This window comes from Callorhinchus milii, unplaced genomic scaffold (genome assembly GCF_018977255.1).
Source record: "Callorhinchus milii isolate IMCB2004 unplaced genomic scaffold, IMCB_Cmil_1.0 Scaffold4, whole genome shotgun sequence".
In the NCBI taxonomy this organism is placed as follows: Eukaryota; Metazoa; Chordata; class Chondrichthyes; order Chimaeriformes; family Callorhinchidae; genus Callorhinchus; species Callorhinchus milii.
This window is the reverse complement of record NW_024704745.1, coordinates 46,542,804-46,570,735: the sequence shown is the minus strand read 5'-3', so window position 1 is coordinate 46,570,735 and position 27,932 is coordinate 46,542,804. Positions and strand designations below refer to the sequence as shown.

At 39.5% G+C, this 27,932-nt stretch overlaps 2 protein-coding genes across 8 annotated transcripts; one reads left to right on the top strand and one right to left on the bottom strand.

The window, feature by feature from the left end:
* Window position 1: 1 nt before the first annotated feature.
* arl13b (ADP-ribosylation factor-like 13b) lies at window positions 2-27,193 on the bottom strand. 7 transcript variants are annotated; one of them, XM_007887021.2, is made up of 12 exons: window positions 27,134-27,193; window positions 25,611-25,689; window positions 24,883-25,005; window positions 23,422-23,492; window positions 22,354-22,603; window positions 6,847-6,952; window positions 5,484-5,686; window positions 4,965-5,076; window positions 3,137-3,302; window positions 2,851-2,967; window positions 1,948-2,016; window positions 2-132 (listed from the first exon to the last, which is right to left on the bottom strand). In XM_007887021.2, exons 2-12 carry the CDS (start codon window positions 25,619-25,621, stop codon window positions 101-103), a joined length of 1,260 nt encoding a protein of 419 aa, XP_007885212.2. In that variant the 5' UTR covers window positions 25,622-25,689; window positions 27,134-27,193; the 3' UTR covers window positions 2-100. The 7 variants fall into 7 exon arrangements, with proteins under 7 accessions (XP_007885212.2, XP_007885211.2, XP_007885214.2 ...); XM_007887020.2 differs by having other exon boundaries at window positions 27,099-27,171; XM_007887023.2 differs by having other exon boundaries at window positions 2,851-2,964; window positions 27,099-27,171.
* stx19 (syntaxin 19) lies at window positions 11,208-16,663 on the top strand. The gene is made up of 2 exons (XM_007887019.2): window positions 11,208-11,336; window positions 15,270-16,663. Exon 2 carries the CDS (start codon window positions 15,376-15,378, stop codon window positions 16,261-16,263), a length of 888 nt encoding a protein of 295 aa, XP_007885210.2. The 5' UTR covers window positions 11,208-11,336; window positions 15,270-15,375; the 3' UTR covers window positions 16,264-16,663.
* Window positions 27,194-27,932: the final 739 nt, after the last annotated feature.

Sequence of the window (27,932 nt, the reverse complement as noted above, 5' to 3'; positions counted from 1 at the left end):
GCTGCAATACTAATGATATCCGTGCAGGTTCAGTGCAGTGTTCTTGAATGCAACCGAAAGCAAATTCCCATATTGTTCTAGGAAGCAACTATGGGTAGAGTCATTTCTTCTTTGATGACTGATCCATTTGAGCTTGATAAATTTGGAAAAAAAAACGTTTTGTTTTATTATTAATTTTAAAGAATTATATTTGTGTTTTTAAATAAGTAGCAAGTCATCCATAATCCAGATGAATGACATCATGGGCATTCCCATTAAGAATCTGCATAGTTTGGCTTACTGATGGCAATGGCTTACTATGAAAAAGTGTGAAACAGGTTAAAAAGAATGAAAGTATTATGTTAATACTAGAAATATTGGTATTCCCTAAATAGAACTATGGAAACTGTAAACAAAGAATGAAAATTGTGATTTATTTACAATCAGTACTTGCCTGCCAACATTAAGGCGGAAAAGCATATTTCCTACCCATCCACCAGTCATGATCCAGAGAAATGTGGGGAATTCTGAAAATTATATTGAATTTCACACTTCTTACCTCTTCCCAGAGTCAGTGGGACTGCAATGGGATTCTTTGTGGGCAAATTAACCTTGCACACCTCACGGGATGAACAAAACTGATGTGCCAATAGCCATGGATTGGCTAACGCATCCAAAAAGGAATCAAAGATTGTGTGTCATTTCAGAGCTCCAAGTGGACCTAGTCTTCTCGGAGTCTTGAAATTGTGCATTATCTTGTAAATTTAAACCATAATTTGACCCAACCACAGCAGAAAGGGAGAGGATAGTGAAAAAAAATTATATTCCCAAACCATACATGGTGGCAGGTATGCAAGTCTCAGATTCTCAACACAAGTACCTATGACACATTTCACTGTTGCCATTCTGTGTTGAATCCTGCATATGGGGATAAATTACTGGTAAGAAATATCTTCATATAAAATGAAGAATTTAACACAGAAGAAGGCCATTCTACCCACCATGCCTGTATTGGCACCATACAGCTAGTTCTGACTCCCCTGCCCTTTCTCCATACCATTTTTATATTTTTCTTTTTCAAATATTTGCCCAATCCCATTTAAAAAGTATTACACATTCAGTTTCAACTATGTCTTTGATAGGAAATTCCATCTCCTAAACTCTCCCTTTCTTATCTCGTTAATGATCTTAATTTATGCTCCTTACCTGCTAATGCACCAACCAATGTCAATTATTTCTCCCATTTATCTTATCAAAGCCCCTCATAACTTTGCACATCTTTGCAGATCTTCTCACAATCTTTTCTGTGCAATAAAACTTGGTGTTGTTTGTAGTCTCCTGATAACCCTAAATTAGAATCCCTTAAGATTGTTCTTGTTACCATGCAGTTGTCAACCCATTACAGTAGTAGTCATTGGGATAATGATCAAGGGAAATATTCCAGTCTGATTTTCCCCTCCCTAACTTGGGGGCATAAGACCAATTACAGGACTCCCCTTCCTGCTTCATCTTAGATCAGACCAGGTTTCAAATCTGTATAATCCAGACCTACATTGCCTTTACTCACTTAGGCTTTTACTCACCAGAACACTTGGAAAAACTACACATTGTATTTAAATCTATTTATTTGGTGTGCTACTTTATACGCAGTATGATTCCTGACTGCAGTGCAATTTCCTCCAGCAGCTTTCACTATACATGTAACGGAGACAGGCCAGGAACAGTCCCAATAAATTATACTAGATATTTGCTTCATTAAATGAAACAGTTATCTAAAATTATTTCTTCTGCAAGATAAGATACAACCTGATTAAGACAGTCGGTCATGAGATGATTTTCAGTTTAAAAAATCTTTAGCTTTTAGCAATTGTGTCTAAATGCAGGCAGCAGTAAAATGGTTAGTTAAGAAAATAAATGGGTCTCAAAATAAGCATGCTGAGCAACACTGAATGTTTTTTGAAAAATTACCATTACGTTCTGTTTCACCAAGAGGTTCAAGTTTTGGAAGTCTGGTAACTTTGGGAGTACCCCAGCCGACTAAAGGAAGACAGACAAAAATAGCCATTAAACATAAAAGGCTGGTTTGAAGGTAATCCCATTTTGATAGTGACGCTGAACAAGACAATAGAATGTTTGAAAAAATAAAGATAAAATAACATTTTCCGACAAAGAACTTATGTAATGCTTCAGAAAAAATGTAGAAAATAAAAAATGAAGCTATTAAAATATTTAGGTGTACAAAATGTCTAGAATGAATTTGATGTCAGAAGGGACTAAAAATGGTACAACCATTAATCATTTCATTACTTACTGGTATTTGGAGAATTACTCAACTATTCTCTGATTGGAAATATTTAAGTTATAAATATTTTCAGTGTATAATTTAGAACCATATAAATCTAACACAGAAGCCATCTAATTCAATTAGTGTTTACTCCACTAATGAACCATCTCTCCTAATCCAACTTGCCTTTTTTTTTAAAAACGTTTCCTCATACCCCTGACACCCATCTTCTGTTTGTGTTTAGCTAATTCCCTTTTAAATGTTCCCAATCAACTCTGCTCACTAACCTATTCCACATCCAGGACATTTGTGAAAGTCAAGAACATGACATCTTTATTAGAGAACATAACTATGTGAAGAGTTGGAATTTACAAATGTATAATAACCTAATAAACAAATTGTCTAACATACCAGAAAACTGATTAAATACACCTGAAATATTCTTATTAAAATAAGCCTGAAGAGGCTTAACTTGTGACCCAAGACTCTTAAGAAGCATTTGGATCCTCTATCGTAGTATCAATTTCTCCAAACCACATAGTTCTCTTTTTAGGTTTGTGCCAAACACAAAAGATCTTTCTACTCACTGGGTGGTGGTGGTGGTAGATTTATACTTCCAGGAACATCATCTTCTGTACTGCTTGGCTCTACTTTGTTCTTTCTCTTTAGCATCATCTTTTTGGCTTTCTTTTTTCCAGGTTCTGCTTAAAATATGTTTTTAAAATAGTTGTAAAATACCTACAGCATTCTCACCATGTCTCACAACAAATATTATGCAAGTATGCTAGTAGCTATCAATATAATTTTTGCTTTAGAATTTTATGAAAACCAGTTAATCATATACTATCTAAGCAACTTTATTTCTGCAATTACCGGAGTCTGTGCTATCTGGTGTTTGTCTTTTATTTTCAATATCCTCTTGGGGTATTTCTTCAGTTGATGCTGCTGCAGAAGTCTCTGTCTTCACTTTTACAACATTTTCTTGACTTCCTTTGTTGAACTTTGCTTGTATTTCAGAGAGACCCTCCTTTTTTAAGTTCTGGAATGGAATCTCTCTGTTAGGCATTTCAGACAATTGCATGTTTGGTCCGATTTTCTCTTTCTGTTTTGGGGTTTTATCTTCTTTCTGGTACAAAAACAATCCTATGAACTGTGGTTCTCATGTTCACACTAGAAATTAGGATAAGTGTAATCCCTTGTTGATCCATTGCCATCCTTCTTAGGCCTTAAAACCATTAGACCTTCCCTTCTCACTTATATTAAATAGTGTTAAGTGGGACGGGGCAGGGAATCTTTTAAACAGCATATGAGAATCATCAATAAGGTATGTGAGTATGTTTTTAAAAAAGTTTCTTTTTAAAGACCAATTTCTTATTACTAGTGAACCGTCCTCTCATCACAGCAGCTCAATGCAAAGCAATTGGAAATAATGTCACTCGCTGCTTGCAGTCTGTCAGGAAATCCCGCTTGAGCTGAGGGGAAGGCAACCGGGTTCCTTAACGAACGTGTCCTCCCAACCGCTGGCTCCAACCCTGCCAGGCCCAGGAGAGCTTTCATTCCCGCTGCCAGACAGTGAGCCACAGGGATGATTAAGAGAAAAAGGGGGAGACCGAGAGTGATTAAGAGAGAGATGGGTAGGGGGGGTGGAGAGAGAGTAATTGAGAGACTGTGCGTGGAGAGAGTAAGGGACAGTGTGTGAGAAGGGAGAGACAAAAAGAGCGAGGGGGGGTAATAATAATCCTTGCATTTGATATAGCGCTTTTCACATCGGGAGGACGTCCCAAAGCGCTTTCACAGAACACACTGTAAAGTGAATTGACTGTATATTTGTGGGCGAACGTGGCAGCCAATTGTGCACAGCAATGTCCCACAAACAGTCGTAGATTGAAAATGACCAATTTATTATTGTTTTTTTGTTTTGGAGGGATTATTATTAGGCGTGTGGAGTAAGGAAACTTGCCCAAGGTTTCACCCTGCCTGGAATTGAACTCGGGTCTCTCACTTGCAAAGCGAGTGCTCTAACCACTGAGCTACAGGACTCCACGGGTAGGGAGAGAGTGATTCATTGACAGAGGGGAAGAGTGATTGAGAGAGAGAGAGAGCGCGTGATGGAGAGGGGAAGAGACAGAGAAGGGAAGCGACGACAGTGTTTTGTGGTTCATTGTCAGGATAGAAGATCGGAACGTGTCTCAGCCGCTGCAGGGGGGGACCGAAGACTGACACCGAGCGACGTGCCATTGCCATTTCCTCACAGCATGCTCCTTTTTCCCCAACTTCTCTATGGCCTTCATCCTCCCCACCTTATCTCTGCGATCTCCAGACCCAGCTGTTCAGGAAATACTTGCTTCATGTCCCTCCAATTCACTTGCATGCAACAAGGCATGTGAAAATCTAAATCCTTGAGCCCACTTTCGGTCATCTTTACCCCTTTCCCCACGTCCCTTGGCTTCCACACCCAGTCAGGTGCCCAGCCATCAGTGTTAAGCGCTTTGAAACATTCTTCTGACATGAAAAAGGCGCTGTATAAATGTTGTCATGCAAGAGAAACACAAAAATATGCTTATGCAGCCCGTGGACGTCTCTCAAATCCGGCCTGACTTAGGCAATTATGAGACTAATAATGAGAGTTCACCTGCATAAATATATATGTGCAATGTCTTCAATAGAGAAAGTATTTGTAACTGCATACTTCAATGCCTACCTCTGCAATTAATTTAGAAATGGGTTTAAAAGGATTTGAATGTAGCTCAGGTTCTTCTTCCTGATTTTGTGGTAAGCCCTCTCGCTCAGTTTCTTCTCTTTCTTGCTGTTCTCTGTTAAAATAAATAGAATCTTTTAAAAAAGAACTATAATATTCAAATGTACCTTCATTTTTGTTATTGTATGGCCAGCAAGGTTTATCATGCATTACTTATTCTATACATTCTTGGACAACTTTGTGCTGTGAACTCAATTCCATTAGGAACTATATTGGGATTGCTTATACTCACTCCATTTACATCAAAATAATTAAGACTTAGTGTGAGTTTGATTTGAATGTTTGAGTTGTGTGGCAGCCTGGCTCGGTTGTTAGCACTCTCGCCTCAGTCAAAAGGTTATGGGTTCAAGCCCCACGTCAGAACTTCAAAATCACATAGTCTAAGCTGGCATTCCAACGCAGTGCAGGGAAGTGCTGCAATGTTGGAGGTACTGTCCTTCGGTTGAGATGTTACACCTTTACCTTGCCTCTCGTATCTTCCGTACTCTTTCTGCTCTCTCACGTTTCTCTTGTTCTTCTTGTGCTTTCTGCTCTGCTGTGTCTTTCTGTATTCGTTCTTCTAAAACATCAAAATCTTTTGCTATGGTGCTCAAAAGCCAACCAAGGCCTTTTCTAATGGCTTTGTCCAGCCTTTTTCCAAACCCTTTTGTAGCAGAACATGGCTCCTATTGGTATTAAAATGAATTATTTTAGATAGTCTATTCAGTAAAATATTTACACACTGTAAAATGTGCAACATGAAGGTTTTGTCCAGTGTATATTATTGCAATGCTGTACCATATGGGTTGGTTAAAGTGAATTATTTCCCATTATTTTGAGAGTAAAAAATTTGATATTTTTACCTTGATTGGTGTTGTTAAAGAAGAACATATTACTGCAAACTTGTACTTCCCTCTTGTATCTACGCCCAAGATATTAATGTTCATTGTAAAACGTGGCAATTCCCAGTTGCCCCTGCTCTGAGGCATGCTGTGTGTTACATTCTGCCAGTCTGAAAAATATCCATTGATTTCCATGGACTCTATCCATTGTATTACTTTTCTATTGATATAGTGACTCTTCAGTTTAAGACAATCAACAATCCAATTAAAGCAGATTCCACTTGTATATAGTTATAATAATACTTGCATTTTGATATAGCACCTTAGCTGCAGTGACTGTGTATTTTAGGTGAATGCGGCAGCCAGTTTGCACACAGCAATGTCTGACAAACAGCAATGAAGTGAGTGGCCAATAATAATTTTATTATTTGGAGGATTTTATTTTAAACCAGGGCATTAGGAGAAACTTCCTCTCTTTCAAATAGTGCTTTGGGATCTTGAATGTCCAGCTGTGTACCTCAGATTAACATCTCATCCAACTGACAATGCAGTACTCCCCCAGCACGTATTGCAGTGTCAGACGAATATGTGAGTTCAAAGTCCAGACGTGGGGTTTGAACCCGCAATCTTCTGGCACAGAAGCTAAGTATTACCAACCCAGCCGAGCTGACACCTGTCAGTGATTAACAATCAATCTTTGTGTCATACCCTCTTTCAGATAAAATGTTAAAGCAGCTGTCTTTTCAAGCGGACATGAAAGATCCTATAACATTATTCAAAACGAGAAGGTAGTTTTTCCCAGCTAACAATCTTCAAGATTAATTAGTTATTCACCTCATTGCTATTTGTGGAATACTGCTGTGTAAAAAAATGGCTGCCATATTTGCCTACAAAATATAATAGCAATTTCAGAAACTCTTTGTGATGTTTTGATGTGAATGCAAGGATTATTTTTGTTAAGAAAAACCTTAAACATTAAATAGTAAATTTTGCTTCTTACTTACAATTTGGCATACACATTTATTCTCATTGACCAGCTTCTCCAGCGAAAGAAATTCTATGATATCAGCTTCACCTAATGCCCCATCGCAATCCTGTTTGTTTGCCAATCTAAAATAAACAAATAGAGCATTAATGGTTTTAGTTATTGTACAATTAATTTACAAGTAACAATTTGCGATGCAAATTCATGATGACTTGCATCTCACTGGAAGGACTTAAGTAATAATTGTGGGGTGTGCAAGTTAAACAAGCAGCAAATCACTTTAGTTAATTTGGAAAAGTCCAAAAAAGTATTTAATTTATTTAGGCAACTGGTTATTTAAGATATTTCAGTCAGGACAAGCAATGTTCATACATATTCCCGTTTCTTGTAGCTATAGTACAGTGGAGTCCTGTAGCTCAGTGGTTAGAGCACTCGCTTTGCAAGTGAGAGACCTGAGTTCAATTCCAGGCACAGGGCGAAACCTTGGGCAAGTTCCCTTACTCCACACGCCTAATAATAATCTCTCCAAAACCAAAAACAATAATAAATTGGTCATTTTCAATCTACGACTGTTTGTGGGACATTGCTGTGCGCAATTGGCTGCCGCGTTCGCCCACAAATATACAGTCAATTCACTTTACAGTGTGTTCTGTAAAGCGCTTTGGGACGTCCTCCTGACGTGAAAAGCGCTATATCATATGCAAGGATTATTATTATTATTATTATTATTACAGGGCTTTGGCTTGAGCTGCTTTGGAGAAAAAGAAGTCTTTGAAGAGTTGTTGCACTGGAAACTCCATATAGAATGGAGCAAATTGCATGAGCTAAGCAGCAAATTACCAAGAGTGGGTGAGGTTCAAGAAGAATGAAGTCAGATGTTATGAAAGCATCATTCAGTATTCAATAAATATTATACATGGTTAACTAGAATAGTCGATTATATAAATGAATTTTAAGACCTTTGGTGATGTTTACATATCATGTGACATTTACACTTCCCTATTAGCTTAGAATTACCACCTTATTGAGTGAAATGCCAATTTTAAACATTTTTGTGGTACTGATTTCTCACTGAGAAATGCTTACTACAGAAATTTTGCAGCCTTTAGAAAAGTGATTCACATATTATCAAATCTGGTTTAGATTAAAGCCCAAGTCACAGAGAAGCAAGTAATGAGTACTATTATTGTACAAACTCATTGCACCTCCCAATCTCTTAGAACCATAGACATTTTCAGCACATAACAAGATCAATCAGTCCTTTGGGCCCGTGTTGGTTTTTTGAAAGACAAAAGTGCTTTGAGACATTTCCCCCACATGAAAGCCTCTATGTAAAAACATTCAGACCCATTTACCTGTATTTTCCCCATATCCCTCCAAATTATTTCTCTTAAACATCTAATTAGTTCTCTCTTGAGAGTCTGAACTTTAATTATACACACAAGTATAACACAGAATCACAACAACAACTTGGCTTTATATAGCGCCCTCCATGCCTGACGGCATCTCAGAACGCTTTACAGTAACGGATCCCGGGGCCGAGCCAGGGGGAGGAAGGTGACCAAAGGCCCGATCGAAAAGAAAGGTCTTCAGCAGAGACCTGAAAATAGGGAGGGAGGGAGCGAGGCAAAGGGAGTGAGGAAGGGAGTTCCGGAGCCTCGGGACATAGTGGCTGAAGGCACGGCCGCCGAGGGTGGAGCGGAGGACTCGTGTTTTTACAAAGCACAATCTGGTGAAGAAAATGAGCAGTGGTTTCTGTTGCATAAATTCAAATAGTTCCAATATAACTCAATTTCAAATCATGATTCAACCATGAGAGCCTTCTGTCATGTTGTGTGATAATTCCTGTTGCAGGCACCATAATCACCTCGAAACTCATGTCAAAAACACCTTCAAGCTTTACTGTACATGTTATATAAAATGCCACTGGCAACAGTTCAAATTTCTTATGATGATAATACACCCCCAATTCATGTCAATTACAAATACACAGTTACTACACTTTACAGTAAATCCTGAGAAGTGCATAGAGAAGCACTAACATAAGGCACTATACAAGGCCAATATAAGGCAATATATCAAAAAGATTGTTATCAAATGCAAGGATTATTACTGTTACTTATTAACTTGTTATCTTGCAGTAAACTCCATGATTATAATGAAATAAATGCATCTCCTTGTCACAACGTCAAGAATTGAGTGTCAATGGATCTCAGAATCTGAGAGGTTTGGGAAATTCTACTTCAAAGGTTTTACGCGTAACTGACCAAAAGTCACATTGGAATTCCTAAAATTACTGATTCTCCATCTGGTCAAATCATAGTAAAATTCCTAAAGGTACATTCAAATTTTAAAGAGTCATTTCTCAGTGGGTTACAAACTCGGTTGAAGGCAAATCACTCCTGGGAGCATGCAATACCAGCTCTAATACGTCATATGGACATTTGTTTAAGGTTATTTCAAAGTCAATTGGTATTAATCAACTGTTGAAATTGTGTGTTGTATGTTATTTGCTTGCTAGATTCATTTAAAAGAGAGAATAAAATGATTTATTTCTGGTTCAACTGTTTTCTTCATTCCATCACTAAGAGACCGAGCTATTGATGGCTGATGCTGGATCATATTAGTTTATTAACAATTAAACTATTAAACGAAAGTTATTGACAATTGTTTGTGTTATTCAAAAATATGCAATTGTAATATTACGGTTTTCAATAGTTGTACAGAAACTGGAAACCAACAATGAAGGATCAATAATGTAAGCAGCAAACAATGGAGTCTAGGTTCGTTCTACAATAATGAAGTACTGTATTGGTTTAGAGTTTAGCTTCTGTCCTGACATCTGGAACTTAGACAAAAATAAAATACAAAGTAAAAAGCGTACTGCACCATTATCATGTCCTCTTTAAAAGAAACTGTGGTGAATGAGCAGAGTGCCCTGCTCTCAAAGATATTTGAAACAAAAATAATAGTGAGACTTAATAAGAGGCTGAAATACAGCAATACTTAACTTGAGAAAAACCAAAACTTCTTGCTTGTGCTTGTTGTTCTTTTTGCTGCACAAACGTTCAGAGTTGAACTGACATGATCTAAATGTCAGGAATACAGATATTGTCAGGACACAGATATTGTCCAGAGAGATATTCAAAGCACATTTAAAGCACAGTTAAACTATTAGACAAAAGTTATTAACAATTGTTTGTTATTCAAAAATATTCAAAGCACAGTAAATATCTCTCTGGAAAATTTCTGTATCCTGATCTTTTGTGATGAAATGGTACAAGCACTTATCCGAAATAGATTAATTGTAGTTCGGACATGCACAAGAGTAGCTCATATTAAATTGTCTTCAAGAGTATAGGATAGTTGGAACTTGTGGGTTAATACCTTCAAAAATAAGTGTTAAAAACTCTCAATGAGAACTTCTGAATCATTCAAATAATAAAATTATTCCAACAGTTTAAATTTGAGGAAAATAATAATAATAATCCTTGCATTTGATATAGCGCTTAATTATGTCCCACAAACAGTCGTAGATTGAAGATGACCAATTTAATTATTGTTTTTAGTTTTGGAGGGATTATTATTAGGCGTGTGGAGTAAGGAAACTTGCCCAAGGTTTCGCCCTGCCTGGAATTGAACTCAGGTCTCTCACTTGCAAAGCGAGTGCTCTAACCACTGAGCTACAGGACTCCACAATAACATGCTTAATTAAAAATATTGTTGCTGTAGTTGATTTCAGCATAATATTGAAGTTTGGTGGTTGTAACATACAATGGAATGTTGTTTATGTAACATTTCAATCCAAACAAAACTGATGATAATGGGAGTTACTGAAAAATACTTTAAACATTTATATTTAATCTACACTGTGAGTTTAGTTGTTTTTTGTTCTCACATAATAGTAAATCATCGCCACATTGCAAATCATAATGGTTCTTTGCCAAATATTTAAGGGTGGGACCAACTCAATAACTTTGGGAAAACTGACTAGGATGTCTCCCAAATTAGCTCTAGTACTTACTCGTATTTAACCCACCCAGCACAACATATTTGTTTCCTGCTTTCTACATTAAATAATTTAATGTTATGGGTGGTTCACAGTAATAGTTTAAATCAAAAAGCCACTATCATGGTGATTTTATTTTCTAGACAACTTAAACCAGCGATATTTGGTCACTACTGGACAGTTGATGAGGAATTGTGTTTCACTGAGGAAGACAGCAGACATTTTAACAAGCTGAACCAGATTCCCAGAAACACATGTTCTTGACGTCATTAGGACATCCAAACTGTTTGATCACATTTCTCTTGGCAAAGTGCCCAATTACGTAATCTGAGAACTCATTACATGCAGGAAGCTGCTTTTTCACTAACAAGATTGAGAACTATTAAAAAGGAAAAACGCTGGAATAAATTCTGCTCTTGGAGACAGCTAAAGCATTAGAGAAACCAGGAATCTAGGACTCCTATGTGAGAATGTTATTGAAACTATGAAGACTGCATAAGGTAATGTACAGTTGTTACCAATATTTTTAATTTTATTCATAGTTCTTAAAGAGTCCCAGAACGGAAGGAAGAGTTTAATAGTTTTATTTTTTATAACATTTGTAAAATAAAAAGCTAAATATTGGCAATGCTTGCAACTAGTGTGCATAGCTTTCTCTTCAAAGAGTCTTTTTTAAATAAGTATTGTTAGTTGTTTGTAAGTATTGTTAGGAAGTTTTAAAATCAGTCTTTAACTGATTTTTATCAAAAATACCTGTTTTGATGAAAGTTGATAATTAAAAATTATATTTTTCTGAAATCCTTTTAATCCTTTTTGCAGCAACCACAGGTCTGCTAACTGCCAAACAAATCATGTTCTTACAGATGACCTCTGAACCATGCATTGGTGCATAAATGATCTTGGATTATATATATATATATATATATATATTTATTGACAGCGTTGGCACCCTGTGTGTTTCTTGGCCCTATATTTCTCTTATTTGAGTGAAAAAGCAGTTTGTAGTTACGTTGTAAAAAAAAATGCATTCATTTTGTTTACCTTGACTTCTCCAGTCAAAAAACTGCACCTGAAAACTCTGGTCGAGGGATCCAAAACAAGGAAACATAATCTTAAAATTAGAGGTAAATTAGCTGGAAGCAAGTTCAGAAAATACTTCTTTACACAGGGTGCCGTGAAAATATGGAACACACTGTCCAGAATGCCATAGAAACAGAATTACTTGGTTCTTTTAAAAAGGTATTATGAGATGTGGAGAAAAACTGGGAAATGGGATTAAAAGATCTGCCATGATATTATAAACTGCTGAGTGGGCTCAAAAGGGCTGAATGGCCCCCTTCTGTTCCTACAATAGAGAATTTCTGGTGCTGAATTCATTGAATGTATAAAATGACACCACTGAAGTATTAACATAACATTAAATTCCTTAACCAGCTAGTTGACTAAATAAATTGTTTGGATGGCTTATCATATCTTGAGCAACAAAGTTAGTACTTGAAAGCACTCAGCAAAATGTTATTAATGGTTTTACATTTCCACAGCTGACCATGAATTTGGCAATAATTTAAAGCAAACCTGAGCTCCATAGCAATTTCAACAGTAGCTGAGTCAGTTCTACAGTAATTTAATAGTTTTCGAATGCAACCATTACTAAATAGATTTACCATGCTAATTAAGAAATTAACAGGGCTTGTTGCTTGCTAATAAGTGAGTTGGAACACCTGGAATTAGATTTTTGTCATTCAGGTGTCTTCAAGAGAGTTCAGNTTTTTTTAAATGGCTGCTTTCATATTTTCACATCACATATTTTCAGTTTTTTTAAATCAGGCATTGCTCATCTTACTGCAATAAACAAACTAGAACTCTGGCATAATAAAATTTCCACCAGCAACAATCTCTTAACTCTCTCTCATTCCCATACATTTTTCTCTCTCTAGCCCTCAACAATGCAAAGTTGACTAGAATCTTGAGGTCTTTCCCAACAAGACTATTTTATCTCTTTTACACGTTCACTGCTTTCACATTGAATCACCACTTATTGCAGTTTTGCTTCCCAAGGGGCTTGCTCCCAAGGAAATTCTTTAATAGTAAAGTAATAAGTTCATATTCCAATTTTGATTGGTCATGCCCTATGACATACTTAAAACTTAGATTACTTATGTCCTTTTTATGACGTTTTACAGTTCTTGTTTGATGCAAACCATTTCATAATTGTATAGTTTTAGGTTAAAGTCTCAAAAGGGAGAAACTATTGACTGACATTTCAAAATTCTATAGCTTATGTCCTCAATTATGTGACATACAATCTTATCAAATGCCTTTTGAAACCCCTTCTCTTCCAAGAAGGCTACAGCTTTCAGTCACAAACAAAAACGTCTTTCCTGTGAGGCAGTAGTGTGTATGGATGCCATAGAGTATAAACGATTGTTTATAACAGCTGGACAAAATAAGTGCCCATTCCCCTAGCCAACTGTAGTCTTTCATAATATGACAGAGTGGATGGGATAACATTTATTACACAAGAAGTTTTGTGTGGTTATCAATAAAATCATTCCCATATCTGTCTAACTCTTCAGTGTGCTACTATGCTGCAAGTGACACATGGAAACAAGCAGTATTCTGTTGAGGGGCAAAAATACCCACCTTATAAATGAAATGCTAATTTAATTCTGAAGGTATCTGATCAGCCTCTGGTTTTAGAACACAGATATCACCCACAGAGCCATTTCTCAGCTCAGAAAAAAACAGGTGATAGGAAGAAAAAGGTAAAATCAACCAAAAGTAAGGTAGAAAGAGCAGAGTGATACAACTGTGTGCACTTTTACATCTCCACTCTGGTTTTGTTCTCAGAACTTTTTGTGCAATTTTCTTCTGTGAGTCATGGCTCCACCTTCACAAACATAGTTAGTTACATGCCTACTGGATTTTGTCAAGCAAAAATTCAGAAATGTAAGTCTTAAATATAAATCCAACATGTGTAATACAGTAGTAGGATAACAATTTATCGCTTTGCAACTAATTTCTAATTTCAAAGTTCATGTTGTGATCCTGGATCTTTTCCATTTTTCTAATTTGATTACTGAAATGCGCACACAATAAACCAACTGTGATCTCCTTGTACAGGGAACCTCATTTTAAACTGTCCCTCGGGCTCAAAAGTCCCACTATAAGTGGAGTCCCTTCTTTTAAAAAAAGGCTACAGTTCTCCCAGATTGTAAAATTGCCACTGATCACTTCTTGCACATTGTACACCATCATCCTTCCTTCGTTAAGTAATGTCAGCAGAACTTCCTTGGTTTAATGTGCCATATGCAGGAAGTGATGTCACTGCAACCTAATGTCATGGCTATTTGTGGTCTAACTGGCTGCCATATATTTGCCTTCAAATTCTACCTACTTAAACTCCCCCCCCAACAAGCCTAAATAGTGGTCTATTCTTCCATGGGGAGGTGCAGAAAGATAGGAAATTACAGAAGAAGTCAATATATCCTTACTCAACAGCCACACACGTCCTTTGCACAGCAATTAGTAACACAAACTCTGGTCAATTTTTTTCCTTTCCCTAAGAAGGTAACCCAAGGACTCCAGCTGAGATCATCTAACTCAAAGCAGGATCAAACCTGGCAACAATCATGGTATATTATACCATACCGTGTATTTACTCATGAAGGACTTGTATAGATTTTCTTTCAGCCTGATCAATCAAAATTGATATGAGAGGAAATGGGAATGTTACACATCGATAGCTTAGTTTATTACTGCACTAATTCTACATATAAAACTTCCAATAATTGTGAATGATATTCACTTCAAACCAGCGCCTTGGGATGTCCTCCTGACGTGAAAGGAGCTTTACAAATGTAATTTTGTTTGTCAGACATTCCTGTGTGCATATTGGCTGCTGCATTTACATACAAATACACTGACATTAAACTTCACAGGAAAATCCTGTAAAGGTCTTTCAAATGTCTCAACACCATAAGGTATTATATCAAGCCTAGGTTTTGTAGTTGAACAATGAGAATACCATATTTTGGTCTTGCTGAAAGGCTCAGTTAGCAGCACTCTCAACTATGAGTCAGAAAATTGTGGTTTCAAGCCCCACTTTGGGACTTTGAACTCATAATCACAACCACCACTCAATGCTATTCTGGTGCGTGCACTGCATTGCTAGAGATGTCATCCTTTGGATGAGATATTAAACCAAGCTCCAATCTACCTGTTCAGGTGGACATCAAAGATCCAATGGCACTATTTAAAAACAGAAGATAGTTTCTCTTGGTGTTCTGGCCAACAATCTCCCAAATAATAAAAGGTAATCACTCCCTTCAAAAACTAGGTTTTCTAGTTGAGTAGTGAAAATACCATAAACATGAAGAGTCTGCTAACATTTTCTGTATCTTCAACATACTGAAAATATTTTATTTTCACAGAAATTGAAAGAAAATTGTAAAAAGCTCCAAACAAAGCAACCAATCTGCAAAGGAAGTTTAGGTAATGGTAGAAAAAAAACAAATGAATTGATCACAAGTACTCAATATGAAGGACCGACTTCAAGAGTTTAAACAAAGTATAAAGGAAATAGATCACACAAAGAAAGACAATGAGGCAAACACAAAAATAGAAGAAGATGTAGTCTTGAAACAACAAGCCATTATTTTTGAAAAGGAGCCAGTTCTGGAGCATTTCTTGATGGATGCACAGCGAATGCAAGAAGAAATCAATGAGCTGAACAACAACATAAAGAAACTGAGATACCAAAGCTCTACTATCATGGCCTCTATGCGCCGTTTCAGCGTCATAAAAAAGGACAATGTCAGCCTCATTAAGGACCTCAAAATCCAAGCTGAATCCATTCACAAGCACTTAGATGCTTTATCAAAAGATGTGAAACAGTCGGTAGTAGATTTTGGAGCAGACGCAGTCATTACAAGAATGAAGAAGAACCAACACACATTGCTGCTTAAACAGTATGAAGTAACCATATTGGAATTTAACAATGTTTTAATTAAAAAGAAAGAAAACTGTAAAGCATTTATACAGCGTCAGCTTGAAGTTGTTGGAAAAGATATATCTGAAGAAGAGTTGAATAATATGGTAGAATATAATAGATGGTATGTTTTCAATGAAAATTTTCTGCATGACATCAAAATTACTAAATCACAACTGTCTGAAATTGAGCAGCGCCACAAAGAACTAAGATGTCTTGAGAATCAGCTGAAGGAATTGCAAGACCTCTTCCTGCAGACCTCAATTTTGGTGCAGACACAAGGAGACTACATTGATAATATTGAAAAGACAGTGATGAACACCAAGGAATATACAGAAAGGGCCACGGAGGAAATTAAATTAGCAGCAAAGTATAGAAAGAAAAATCCATGTCGAACTTTGTGCTGCTGGTGTTTTCCTTGTTTTAATATTAGATAGTACCTGCACATTATACACAATTTGAGAGTATACTCCACCACAGCTACTTAGATACTAGTGATTGAACAATACAAGATTCAGTGCTGGGAGCTATATTGCCAAAGCAGTCAAGTTCAAATCCTCAGAAGTCAATTCCATCTCTGGCTTAGGCCCACACCTGAAGTTTGACACATAATTGTGGCCACTGCAACATAATCGCACTATCCAGGCCCAAAAGCCAATGCTAAAAGTAAAGAGTCTGATCCCCAATGTTAAAGAAGATTGAGAATGACTCAAACACTTACAAAACATACCAAGCACATCCTGGACCAGCCACCAATAATAGTATTATGCGGCTAATAACAATAGATAACTTACATTATGCAAACTCAATTGTGCTTTGATTTGGTGAGAAACTTGCTTTGGTACAACAATTTGCTTGTTTGGTGAGTTGGGTATCAGACTCACACATTATGAAGCTGAGTAGTATCCAAATCAGACAGAGTTCCACATGTGTATATATAAATTATAAATGGATGTTTCTCATTTGTCTGGTATGGAGTACACACTCCCCAGAGAGGTGCACCATGTTTGCCTTATTCCAGAGAATATAAAGCACAGGTTGCGAAGAGCCAAGGTTTGGAGACCCCATAGTGTACATAGGAGTACTGCTGAAGTTTAACTGGCTAAAGCAGCATTTAACAACAAGATTAGGAGGTCGCAGAGGTAGGGTGAGGCCATGGAGGGCTTTGTATGTGAGGACCAGGATCTTGAACTGGATCCTCTGAAGGATAGGGAGCCAATAGAGTCGGGAGAGAGTGGGGGAGATGGGGTCACAGAGTTTGGTGCGGGAGAGGACACGGGCTGCAGAGTTCAATATTATCTGCAGCCTGTGAAGGGAGGAGTTGGGAAGGCCGACAAGCAGGGCATTTGCATACTCAAGCCTGGAGGTGATGAAGGCATGAACAAGAGTTTCAGAGGCCTGAAGGGTGAGGTAGTGGCGGAGTCGGGCGATGTTACGGAGGTGAGGGAAGGCAGAGCGGGTCATGGCTTGAACGTGGGGGAGATAAGACAGTTGAGGGTCAAACAAGACACCTCGGTTCCTGACTGGCTTGGTGAGCTGTAGTGTGCAACCATGGAGGTTGATGCTGCCAGAGCCTGAGTTGCTGAGGCGCTGGCGCGAGCCAATCAGGAGGGCCTCAGTCTTGTTCACATTCAACTGTAGGAAATTTGCCCTAATCCAGGACTTGATATCCGACAGACAGTCTGTCAGGACAGCAGTGGTCCTGGAGTTGAGGGTGGAGGCAGGAAGATAGAGTTGGGTGTCATCCGCATACATGTGGAAGTTGACCCCATGTCTGTGGATGCTGTCACCAAGGGGGAGCATATAGATATTAAAGAGGAGAGGGCCAAGGACAGAACCCTGGGTGACACCAGATGTGACAGTGCGGGGGTTGGAGAAGAAACCGTTAGAGGCAACGAAGTGGAGACAGTGAGAGAGATTGGCATCAAACCAGGCAAGGGCAGATCTGTGAAGATTGAGTAAAGCGGAGAGGCGGTGTATGAGGATGGAGTAGTCGACAGTGTCGAAGGCGGCAGAGGTCGAGGAGGACAAGGAGTCAGAGGGAGCCCTGATCACAGATGTTCAGAATGTAATTAGTGACTTTGACCGGGGCTGTTTCCGTGCTGTGGGTAGCGCGGAAGCCGGATTAGAGGGGTTCAAAGAGGGAATGGCGAGAGAGAAAGGAGGGGAGCTCCTACACATTGACTTGCAAGCTTAACAGGAATTATACCTGAAGAATCACTGCCCCAATGACTGATCTACCCTTCTAAGTCCTGCCAATAAGTCAGGTTGGCTGATCTGTCGTTAACAATGAGTACTGTGGACCTGCCTGATTCAGCAACTAAACTACTGAGACTGCCACAAAGGATTGACTCCATTTCAATATTCGATTCCCAGGCACATCATCATGAAGCCAGTTCAGCCCCAGGAACACTCTGCTTACCACTTCTGCCCCCTGAGGATAGTTGGTTATTAAACAGTTTTGAGGCAGCCCTAACTAAGTGCATAGTAAGTACTAGGATCTCCTTATGACCCTCTTGTCTGGCATAAAATGCACAACAACATTGCCATCAACTTGGAAACCATCCCTATCCATTGATATAACCAACAGAAGTACTTGTCTAGCAGCAGGAAAATATTATGTTATCTTAAAAAAATGAATGGAATGCAGCAGGAATAATAATAATCCTTGCATTTGATATAGCACAACTATACTGATTTTCTACATAGAAAAATTGCAGTTGCTAACCTCCGCATTGCAGTTCTATTGCTATTTTTTAAGGTTAAAATAATTTGAAACAATTTCTAATGTTAAATTATAAAACTTTACTCTTTTTACAAAAGGATTTTAATATTTAAAAACATATTTAGGGAAAGTGTAATGTTTGACATTTCATATAAAATCAATTGTGAAACATTACATTTGAAATTGATTCCTTACACATGCACACATTGGTTGGCCATTGGTATTTTCAATTATCATTTGTAGTGAGAGGCCTGGACAAAACAGTGAGTATGTCACAGAACATCAAGTCACATAAGCTGCTATAGGNAAAAAAATAGGAGACAGCTCTATTATTTTACATATAAAAATAATTAAGACATATTCTATATTCACTACCACAGAGGTAACATTTAAAAAGTTTATTTTTTGTGTTACCCATCTACTGCTCTCTGAAGGTTAAAAGGTGAGAACTAACAACTAGGCTTTGGAATCATAGTCTATAAAGAAACAATATATAGTAATTGCATTACTATGCTATAGAATAATTTTCTGTCTGGTAAACATTCATATTTAGTTATTATTCATCTTATATTATAATACAATTTGAAATATGTATTTCAAAGTTTTATGATTTTTGTAGTTTTCCTGCACTTTGTTTTCATATGGTTATTTTGTAACCCAAGCTAAATACTAAATATTAAATCACTTTGTGGAATATGTAACCACCAGTATTTACTTACTGTTTAATAATACAAGAACGCAATGTTATAATTTTTTTGACTACATTTAGCTTGGCAGCATGCAAGAAAAGTATACAAGAAATATTATGAAGCCACAAAGGAACACAAAGTTAAAACATCATTTAGGAGCTGATGGGCCGAGGTAAAAATGCAACAATGGAAAGTGTCATCAGATCTCACGATATACAGCATCCCATGAATGATACTGTAGTAACACTATGTTTTGAAAGTATAGTAAAAATATAGCATTCAGTCTGCATTATAAAATGCATATAAATTTGCAAGCTCATTATCCCACTTCCTTGTACAAAATATTGGCTACAAAATCATAACTAAACTATCCCAGGCTTCAAATTGGACAAAACACAAAATACTGCAGATGCTGGAAATCTGAAACAAAAACAGAAGTCGCTGGGAACACTCAGCAGGTCAGGCAGCATCTATGGAGAAAGGAAAGTGAGTCAACGTTTCGGGTCCACAACCCTTCATCAGAACGCACGAAGGGTCTGACGAAGGGTTGTGGACCCGAAATGTTGACTCACTTTCCTTTCTCCATAGATGCCGCCTGACCTGCTGAGTATTCCCAGCGACTTCTGTTTGTTTCAAATAGGACAAAGCAGATCAGCCTGTAATCCAGCATGTCTGAAATCTCAAACATAAGATGTGTTTTCCTAAATTCTTCATTCTTATCTTTGGCTAAATAGTCTTTATCAGTACCTCTTATGATTTTGTAAATATTTTGTGGAATTATCTCTTGCCTACCTCGCTGACTGTTTCATCTACATCAAAAAAAAGCATTTATTTTATCATCTTCATTAATTTTATTGGGACAAAATTCAATTAAGAAGCGTTACACAAATTACCAGCACTCTACACACAAACACCAATGTAAATCATAAACAATACAATTCCATAAGTAAATATGCTTTCTATCACCTGGTACAAAAGTCACCTCCACTCACTCAAGGCACAAACCTGGATGCCCCAGCGCAGATGGCAGAAATCCAGCCCCAAGATTCACCGCCAGTTGTGGTTCGAGCACCTCTGCACCTAACCTCTCTCCCTTTCACAGGCCAAAACTGACTTTTTCTCCAGTCATTCTGGAGGCAAACAACAATCCAAAGATGCTGTTTTGCACTGTCATCACCTCCTCCGTGCACCCCCTCAAGCCCCCTCTATCCACAAGTCAAACGCCAAGTGCGAAGTGGTCCTAGACTTCTTTGCCTTAAAAATTGAAAACATCCGTTTGGCTGCATCGTCCCCTACATGTCCCCTTCCACCCCATCCAGACCATCCACACCGCCTTCTCCCTCTGCCACGGCTCCTGCCACTTCCCCCTCCATATACAACTTTGTCCCCATTTCTTCCTCCTCCCTCTCAATCATAATCACCCAGATGAAGTTCACCACCTGCTACCTTGACCCCCGTCCCCACCCAGCTGCTGGTCACTCAACTCCCCCTTCTCTTCCCCTGCTGGCCGTCACGGTCAACCAGTCTCTCTCCTCAGGCTCTGTTCCATTCCCCCTGAAAACCGCTGTGATCACATCCCTCCTCAAAGTGCACACCCTCAATCACTCTAATCTCACACACTACTGTCCCCTCTCCAACCTACCCTTCCTTGTTAAAGACCTGGAACGCACAGAGACAGCGCTTGTCAAAGTTACAAATGACATTGTCTCTATCTGTGACCAGGGCTCCCTGGATCTCTGCCACGTTCGATACAGTCGACCACGCCATCCTCCTCCATCGGCTCTCCTCCCTCATCTACCTTAGCGGGACCGCACTCGCATGGTTCAAATCCTACTTAACCAACCGCCTCCATTTCATCTAAGCAAATGGTTTCTCCTCCCGCCACTGCCCAGTCATCTGCGGGGTACCCCAGGGCTCCATCCTTGGCCCTCTTCTTTATCTATATGCTCCCACTGGGCGATGTCATCCAGACAGGGGTAAACTTCCACATGTACGCGGATGACACACAAATCTACTTTGCCTCCTGCAGTAGTAACTCTACCGATGCTCTATCAGCTTGTCTGGCAGACATCAAGGCCTGGATGAATGTAAACTTTCTGCAGCTGAATATGGCAAGATGGAAGCCATATACCTTGGCTCCCGTCAATGTCTTCATTCCTGCAGATCTAATCTCCTCAACCTCCCTGGGCTTTCCCTCAGACTCACCGAACTAGTGCGCAACCTAGACATCCGGTTCGACCCCCAATTGTCCTTCATCCCCCACATCCAGTCCCTGACCAGGAACACTTTCTTCCACCTTCACCATATTGCCACCTCCGACTGTACCTTATCCCAAATGCAGCCGAAACCCTCGTGCGTGCGTTTGTCACCTCCTGCTTGGATTACTCCAACGCACTTCTCTCCGGTCTCCCCAGGCCCACATTCACAAGATCCAGCTCATTCAAAATTCTGCCCTCTGCGTACTGACCAAACTCTGCGTACACATCTCATCAGTTCTGGCCAGGCTTCACTTGACCAAACAGATTGACCTCAAGGTCCTCACTCTCGTGTTCAAATCGATTCACTGGCACCTCCCTACCTTTCCAACCTCCTCACTCCCCACTCCAATGTCTCCGCTCGACTGGCACTGACCTCTTACTTGTCCCTTGGGACCCTCTGCCCTACCATTGGAGGTCGTGTTTTCAGCCACTACACCCCAAAACTCTGGAACACTCTCAATCAATCCCTCCACCTTGTCCCCTCTTTCAAATCCCGCTTGAAAACTTTCCTGTTAAACTGTGCTTGCAGCCACCTCCCCCGGGGCTTAGTGTCAAGCTGTGCCACTGTTAATCGCTCTGAGACACTACCCTGAGAGGAGGGCGCTTTATAAGTGCAAGTTGTTGTTTTCCATGAAGTTTATTTTTCTTTATAAACTCATTCAAACCACATAATCCACATAACTGTCAAACCTAGTTATAAGTGATTGGCATAAGAAATAGGATATAGGATTTGAACATGTGTGATAAATCATTAGTATATTTAGCTTTTTAAAAAAATGCATATTAGCTTTGCACAAGATAATTAATAGAAAAACCTGCAAAATACTTTATTATATGTTCAGCAGGGACACTTACACTAGTACAGGTTTCCCTGATATCCTGGGATGCCTTAGAACTTCAGTCACAGTATTTTTGGTTTCTTCCAGTCTGTCAACATCACTTGAGTCAACAACAAAAATAATTCCATAACATTCAGCATAATAATTCTTCCAAATTCCTCGAATTCGTTTCCCTCCTCCCAGGTCAAAGATGGTTACTTCAAATCTGTCCCGTTTTATGTCAATTTTGGAAAATCCCACAGTAGGAGCTATATCTTCTTGAGGGTCTGTGAAACAAAATAGCAGTAAATTTGTGCACTTACTCGAAGAGACGAGGCTAAGAACTAATAGATGGTTTGATCATTACCAATAAGATTTCCTGTAGGTAATTTTTATAAGCGCAGATAGCTGGATCCAATGTCTTAGCGGCACGTTATTCGTGAGACACAAATAAATAAATAGCCACCTTCCAGATCACCATGTGGTCACTGTGCATTGCTGTGCATTATTCACATAACATCCTGTGTTCTACACACAAGTCAGAAAAATCTCTGATGCCACTTTCTTTGAGAACTTAGGCAACGTTTAGGAAATGAAATAGCTAGTCAGTACAGATGCTGGGTGTACTGGGCTTTCACATTAAAAAGCAGTGTTATTACAGTTACCCTGTTTTTCCAGAGCCTTGGGACATCCTCCCAACGTGAAAAGCGCTATATGAATGCAATTTGTTAGGGTTGTTGCTGTATTACGAATGCATTTTTTTCTGGTAAAGAACTGAATCATTGGATTTGTTTTACACAATGCTTAACACACTTCTCTTTATTCATATGAAAAAAGGCCCACTCTAAAATTTCTTAAGATGCAAGCATAGAAGCCTAGTATTAAGCAGTATGTTCAGTATGAACTACTCTAAATGCCTAAGATTCTCAGAGGTAGGCCAGTACAATGAGTATCTGTATGTCTGAATTTGAATGGAAGCCCAAACTGAGCTTTACAAATTAGGGGTTACAAGGGTTATTACTTTCTATCAGTGTTTATTATTGTGTTTCAGCCATATGTCAACATAACCATCAAAATCAATTTACAAAAACACTTAATTTCTTACCTCCTTGAATTCCTTTTACAGTAGCAGTTTTCCCAGCATTATCCAATCCCACCAATACTATTGTTACCTTCCTAAAAAAAATGCACGGAATTTCCAATTTACTATACTCATTTACAAAAGATACTTTTTGTATGTGCTACACTGTAAAAAAGAAATAGATTAACCTACAGATTGCAATAAATTCTCTGAAGTTCTTCAGCTGCAATGTTGGTTCAGTGATGCAAGTTTAGTACTTACAGTACTACACATTTGTTTTACGGAATTCTTACAATCTCACGTCCTCCCCCCATGCCTTCAAAACACTTCAAAACTCCCTCTTTGGCACATTCCTCTTACTCCCATATTTCCCCATCTTGCTTGAGTTTCCACACAGATCTTCAAGATGTTTGTTTACATTAAAGGAACTATACAAGTACAAATTGCTATTCCAATTGTACAGAATGTATCATCACATCTGGGAATTCATTACAAGGGCTTTCTGAGGCTGTAATCAACAGAATCATTCAAAAGAACAGGATAAGCACTTGAACTGTAAAACATTAAACGATATTGAAAGAGACCAGGAAAATGGGATTTATATAAAAAGTGATTTAGAAAATCAGGTAGTATTTTAGACATGATGCGTCACATAGCCTCTTCCTGTGCAGAAAATTTATATGTTTTTATTCTTTACATCCAGCCTCAATACCCATTAGTCATTATATTTTCCTTGCCGATAAGAACATATTATCACATCGTTGAGACATCTCAAAAGGCTTCATGACATTTACTATAAAGTGAATTGTGTATTTTTAAGCAAATGTGGCTGCCAATTTAATAATCATTGCATTTGATATAGCGCTTTTCATGTCTTCTAGACATCTCAAAGCGCTTCACAGAATATGCTGTAAAGTGAATTGACCGTATATTTGTGGGCAAAACGCGGCAGCCAATTGCACACAGCAGTGTCCCACAAATAATCGTGGATTGAAAATGACCAATTTATTATTGTTTTTTGTTTTGGAGGGATTATTATCAGGCGTGTGGAGTAAGGAAACTTGCCCAAGGTTTTGCCCTGCCTGGAACCCACACAACGCCAAGATGTGAATGACCAATTTTAGTGGGAGGATAATTGACCAGGTCCTTTCTCATTTTGAATAGTGCCATGGGATATTTAACATCCACCTGAACAGGCAGACAGGGGCATCGGTTTAACATATCATCCAAAGTTGACATTTCCAACAATAAGGTATACCGTCGACCCTGCATTGGAGAGTTCCAGACTATGTGAGCCCCAATATAGTTGAGCCCACAGCCTTCTGGCCCCAAAACTATGGAACTCTCTGCCTCAATCCCTTCACCTTGCCCCCTCTTTAACCTCCTCTTCAACTGTGCCTAAAGGTAACCTTCCCCAGCTCGGTGTCAGGCTACAGTGTTAAGCTTTCTGAGACACTATTGGAGCAGAATTATTTGAAATCATACCTGACAGGTTCTCGCCATAGTCTTACCCAAGTGCAGCAGTTAGCCATGAGGCTAAACATATCTTTTACGAATTCTGTGAGTAGAGAATTTAGGATGAGCATACAACCATTGAGAATTAAACATCTGGAACGAGAGGAAAATCAACATAAGATTTAAAACAACTTCAGATATTGAATTCCTTCTGTACAGAGTAATAACTCCTCATATATGGGACATTAGTATACCATGAATTTATTCCAATCTGCAGACTTGGGGAAAAAGAGGCATCCTCTACTTTATTATTTAGCACACACAATATTTCATTCCAAAAATATATCCAGCATATTATCATTCAAGGCTCTCCAGAAAAAAAATACTTTACCTCCTGTTTCCATGCATACATCCTAACCACAAATGAATTTTAAGATTAGTTATTTTTGTTATATCAAAGGCACATGGACTTTTACTTGATCTCCATTAATAGTTGAATTCTATTTGTAAAAAATAAAATGTATTTATTTCCCATGAAAGGTACAGTATAAGTGCAAGTTATTACAATCTTCCATAAGTAAACAAACTAATCGCTTACTCAAAAGTAAATAAATAAAAATTGTTGTTATTTATTTTATGTTTTTAAACTACATCACTAGAAAGAGAAAATAGGATATTGTATAAGAAATGATGAGGCAACGGCACGTTGACAATGTTAGAAAACACTCTTGGGTAAAAAAATAATATGGTGCACAAACCCCACTATCATGCAGATCCCATCTTTCTGCTATATTCTGTCGCACAGCTACATTTGCCAAGATCCGTGTCAAGCAGCTTCTGGAGTAAAGAAAAATGGGAGTAAAAAACATATACAACTTTGTACATAGAATCAATCGTAATTTCTGTACTTCACAGCTCAAATAGTAGGCAGAGCTAATATTAATGCTTAATACTATTCATATATCACACGGACTGAATACATGTCAAAGACATGTGCTTTATAGAAAACAAAGCACTTATGCCAAGCCTCACAAGCACTACTAGAATAAAAGCGAAATGTAACAAAAAAAGGACTAAATCTCCAAACAAAGCAGAACTTGACAATTAGCTGTTACTGGCTTTACATTTTATTTACATTATTTATTTACATTTGTGGAGTCCTGTAGCTCAGTGGTTAGAGCACTCGCTTTGCAAGCGAGAGACCTGAGTTCAATTCCAGACAGGGCGAAACCTTGGGCAAGTTTCCTTACTCCACACAGAGCCTAATAATAATCCCTCCAAAACAAAACAATAATAAATTGGTCATATTCAATCTACGACTGTTTGTGGGACATTGCTGTGCGCAATTGGCTGCCGCGTTCGCCCACAAATATACAGTCAATTCACTTAACAGTATATTCTGTGAAGCGCTTTGGGACGACCTCCCGACGTGAAAAGCGCTATATCAAATGCAAGGATTATTATTATTATTTGAATTATTGTTTCATTTTGGTCACCCCCCCCCCTGCCCTGACCCTCCCTGCCCTCCACGCCTCTTGATGCCAAACCCAAGCTCAGGTCCCTGACATTCACAGAGATGCAGCGAAGCAAATTAAAGTGCACTCAAGGTAACAGACTAGGGTTAAAAAATCAAGCACGTGCATCTCAGACCAGAACAGGCACCGTGTTGGCCAAACCGTCTTTATTTACAAAAGAGGATGCAGTTGCAGTGGCAAACCGATGTGCAGCAAACACCCTGTAAACTCTCCCCGACACGAGAGATAACTTTTATCAAGTACAGCAATGCCATGAGTGGCCACGGAGGTACTTTCTTCCCTTCCTTCCTTCTCCAACTCCGCTGAAAAGCTGCACTGGTCACGGTTCCCTCCCCTGGCGAGTTGCTGCGATGGTAACCCGTGTGGGTGTCTGTGTATGTGGGACACAGGTCGTTCAGCCGCACACACCGTCGACCTGGGCTTCTCACCAGGGCCCGGGCTCAGCTCACACGGCAGCCGAGGCTCAGGCCGCCCGGCGCCAGGCCAAGAGGCAAAGGCCAGACCGCTGGCCGGAGCCGACACCCCCCGATCCCGGGGCCGAGACACGACAGCGAGGCCGCGACCTGACCCCGCGCCCGGCACCGGGGGAGGGGGGGGGGGGGGGGGGCCGCTCCCGGGAACCGCCGCCTCCGCCAACTGGCTTCACAAGTGCCGAGAGAAGCGGCTTGTGGAGGGGCCGCCGCCCCACCCCACCCCGCGGTCTGCAGGTACCTGAGGTGTCCGCGCCGCCGCCGCCGCCTCCTTACCCGGTGCCGGTCGCTCCGGTGACGCCGGTCGCCCTGACGACGCCGTCGCCACGAATGGCGTGCTCACGTCATACGTCACGGCGTGCACGTCACGTCACACGTCACGGTGTCGGAGCCCTTTGTTCGTGTAACAATGAGCGAAGCTGCTGCTGTTGATGATGATGATGATGAGGAGGAGCAGCTGCTCATCTGGTGGCTGTTTGGGGGCAGCTCTGTGGGTGTCTGACACATCAGGAAACCCATCATCATTGCTTATGAGTATCCAAACCAAACTGAGATCGCCGTACACCCACCAAACATGGGAATCCCAGGGATGGCTGTTGGAATGGAATGCACACTCCCGAGGGACACGTCCGGCTTCCCTACTTTCGGAAAGTATTAGACGCAGTTTGGCAGAGTGCGCGTTGGGGTACTGCTGGAGCTAAAGCGGCAGAGCTTGCCCTTGATGTCGCTGTCTGGCAAGCGAGGACCATCCTATCTGTTAGGGCTTTGGCTTGCAGGGTTAACAGAAGTTTCCTTAGGGTAGTGAATTTATGAAATTCTCTCTCCCAGAAGGATGTGGATGCTCAGTCCTTGAACATATATTCAATATTGAGATTGATAGGTTTCTAAAGGATAGAGGGATTAAGGGATATGGGGATAAGGCGGGCAGATGGAGTTAGGTTAGAAGATCAGCCATGATCTTATTGAATGGCGGGGCAGACTCGAGGGGCCGAATGACCTACTCCTGTTCCTAATTCCTATGTTCCTATATTCCTTCTTGCCACCGTCAGAGCCTCCATACTTTGGGTGCTGACAG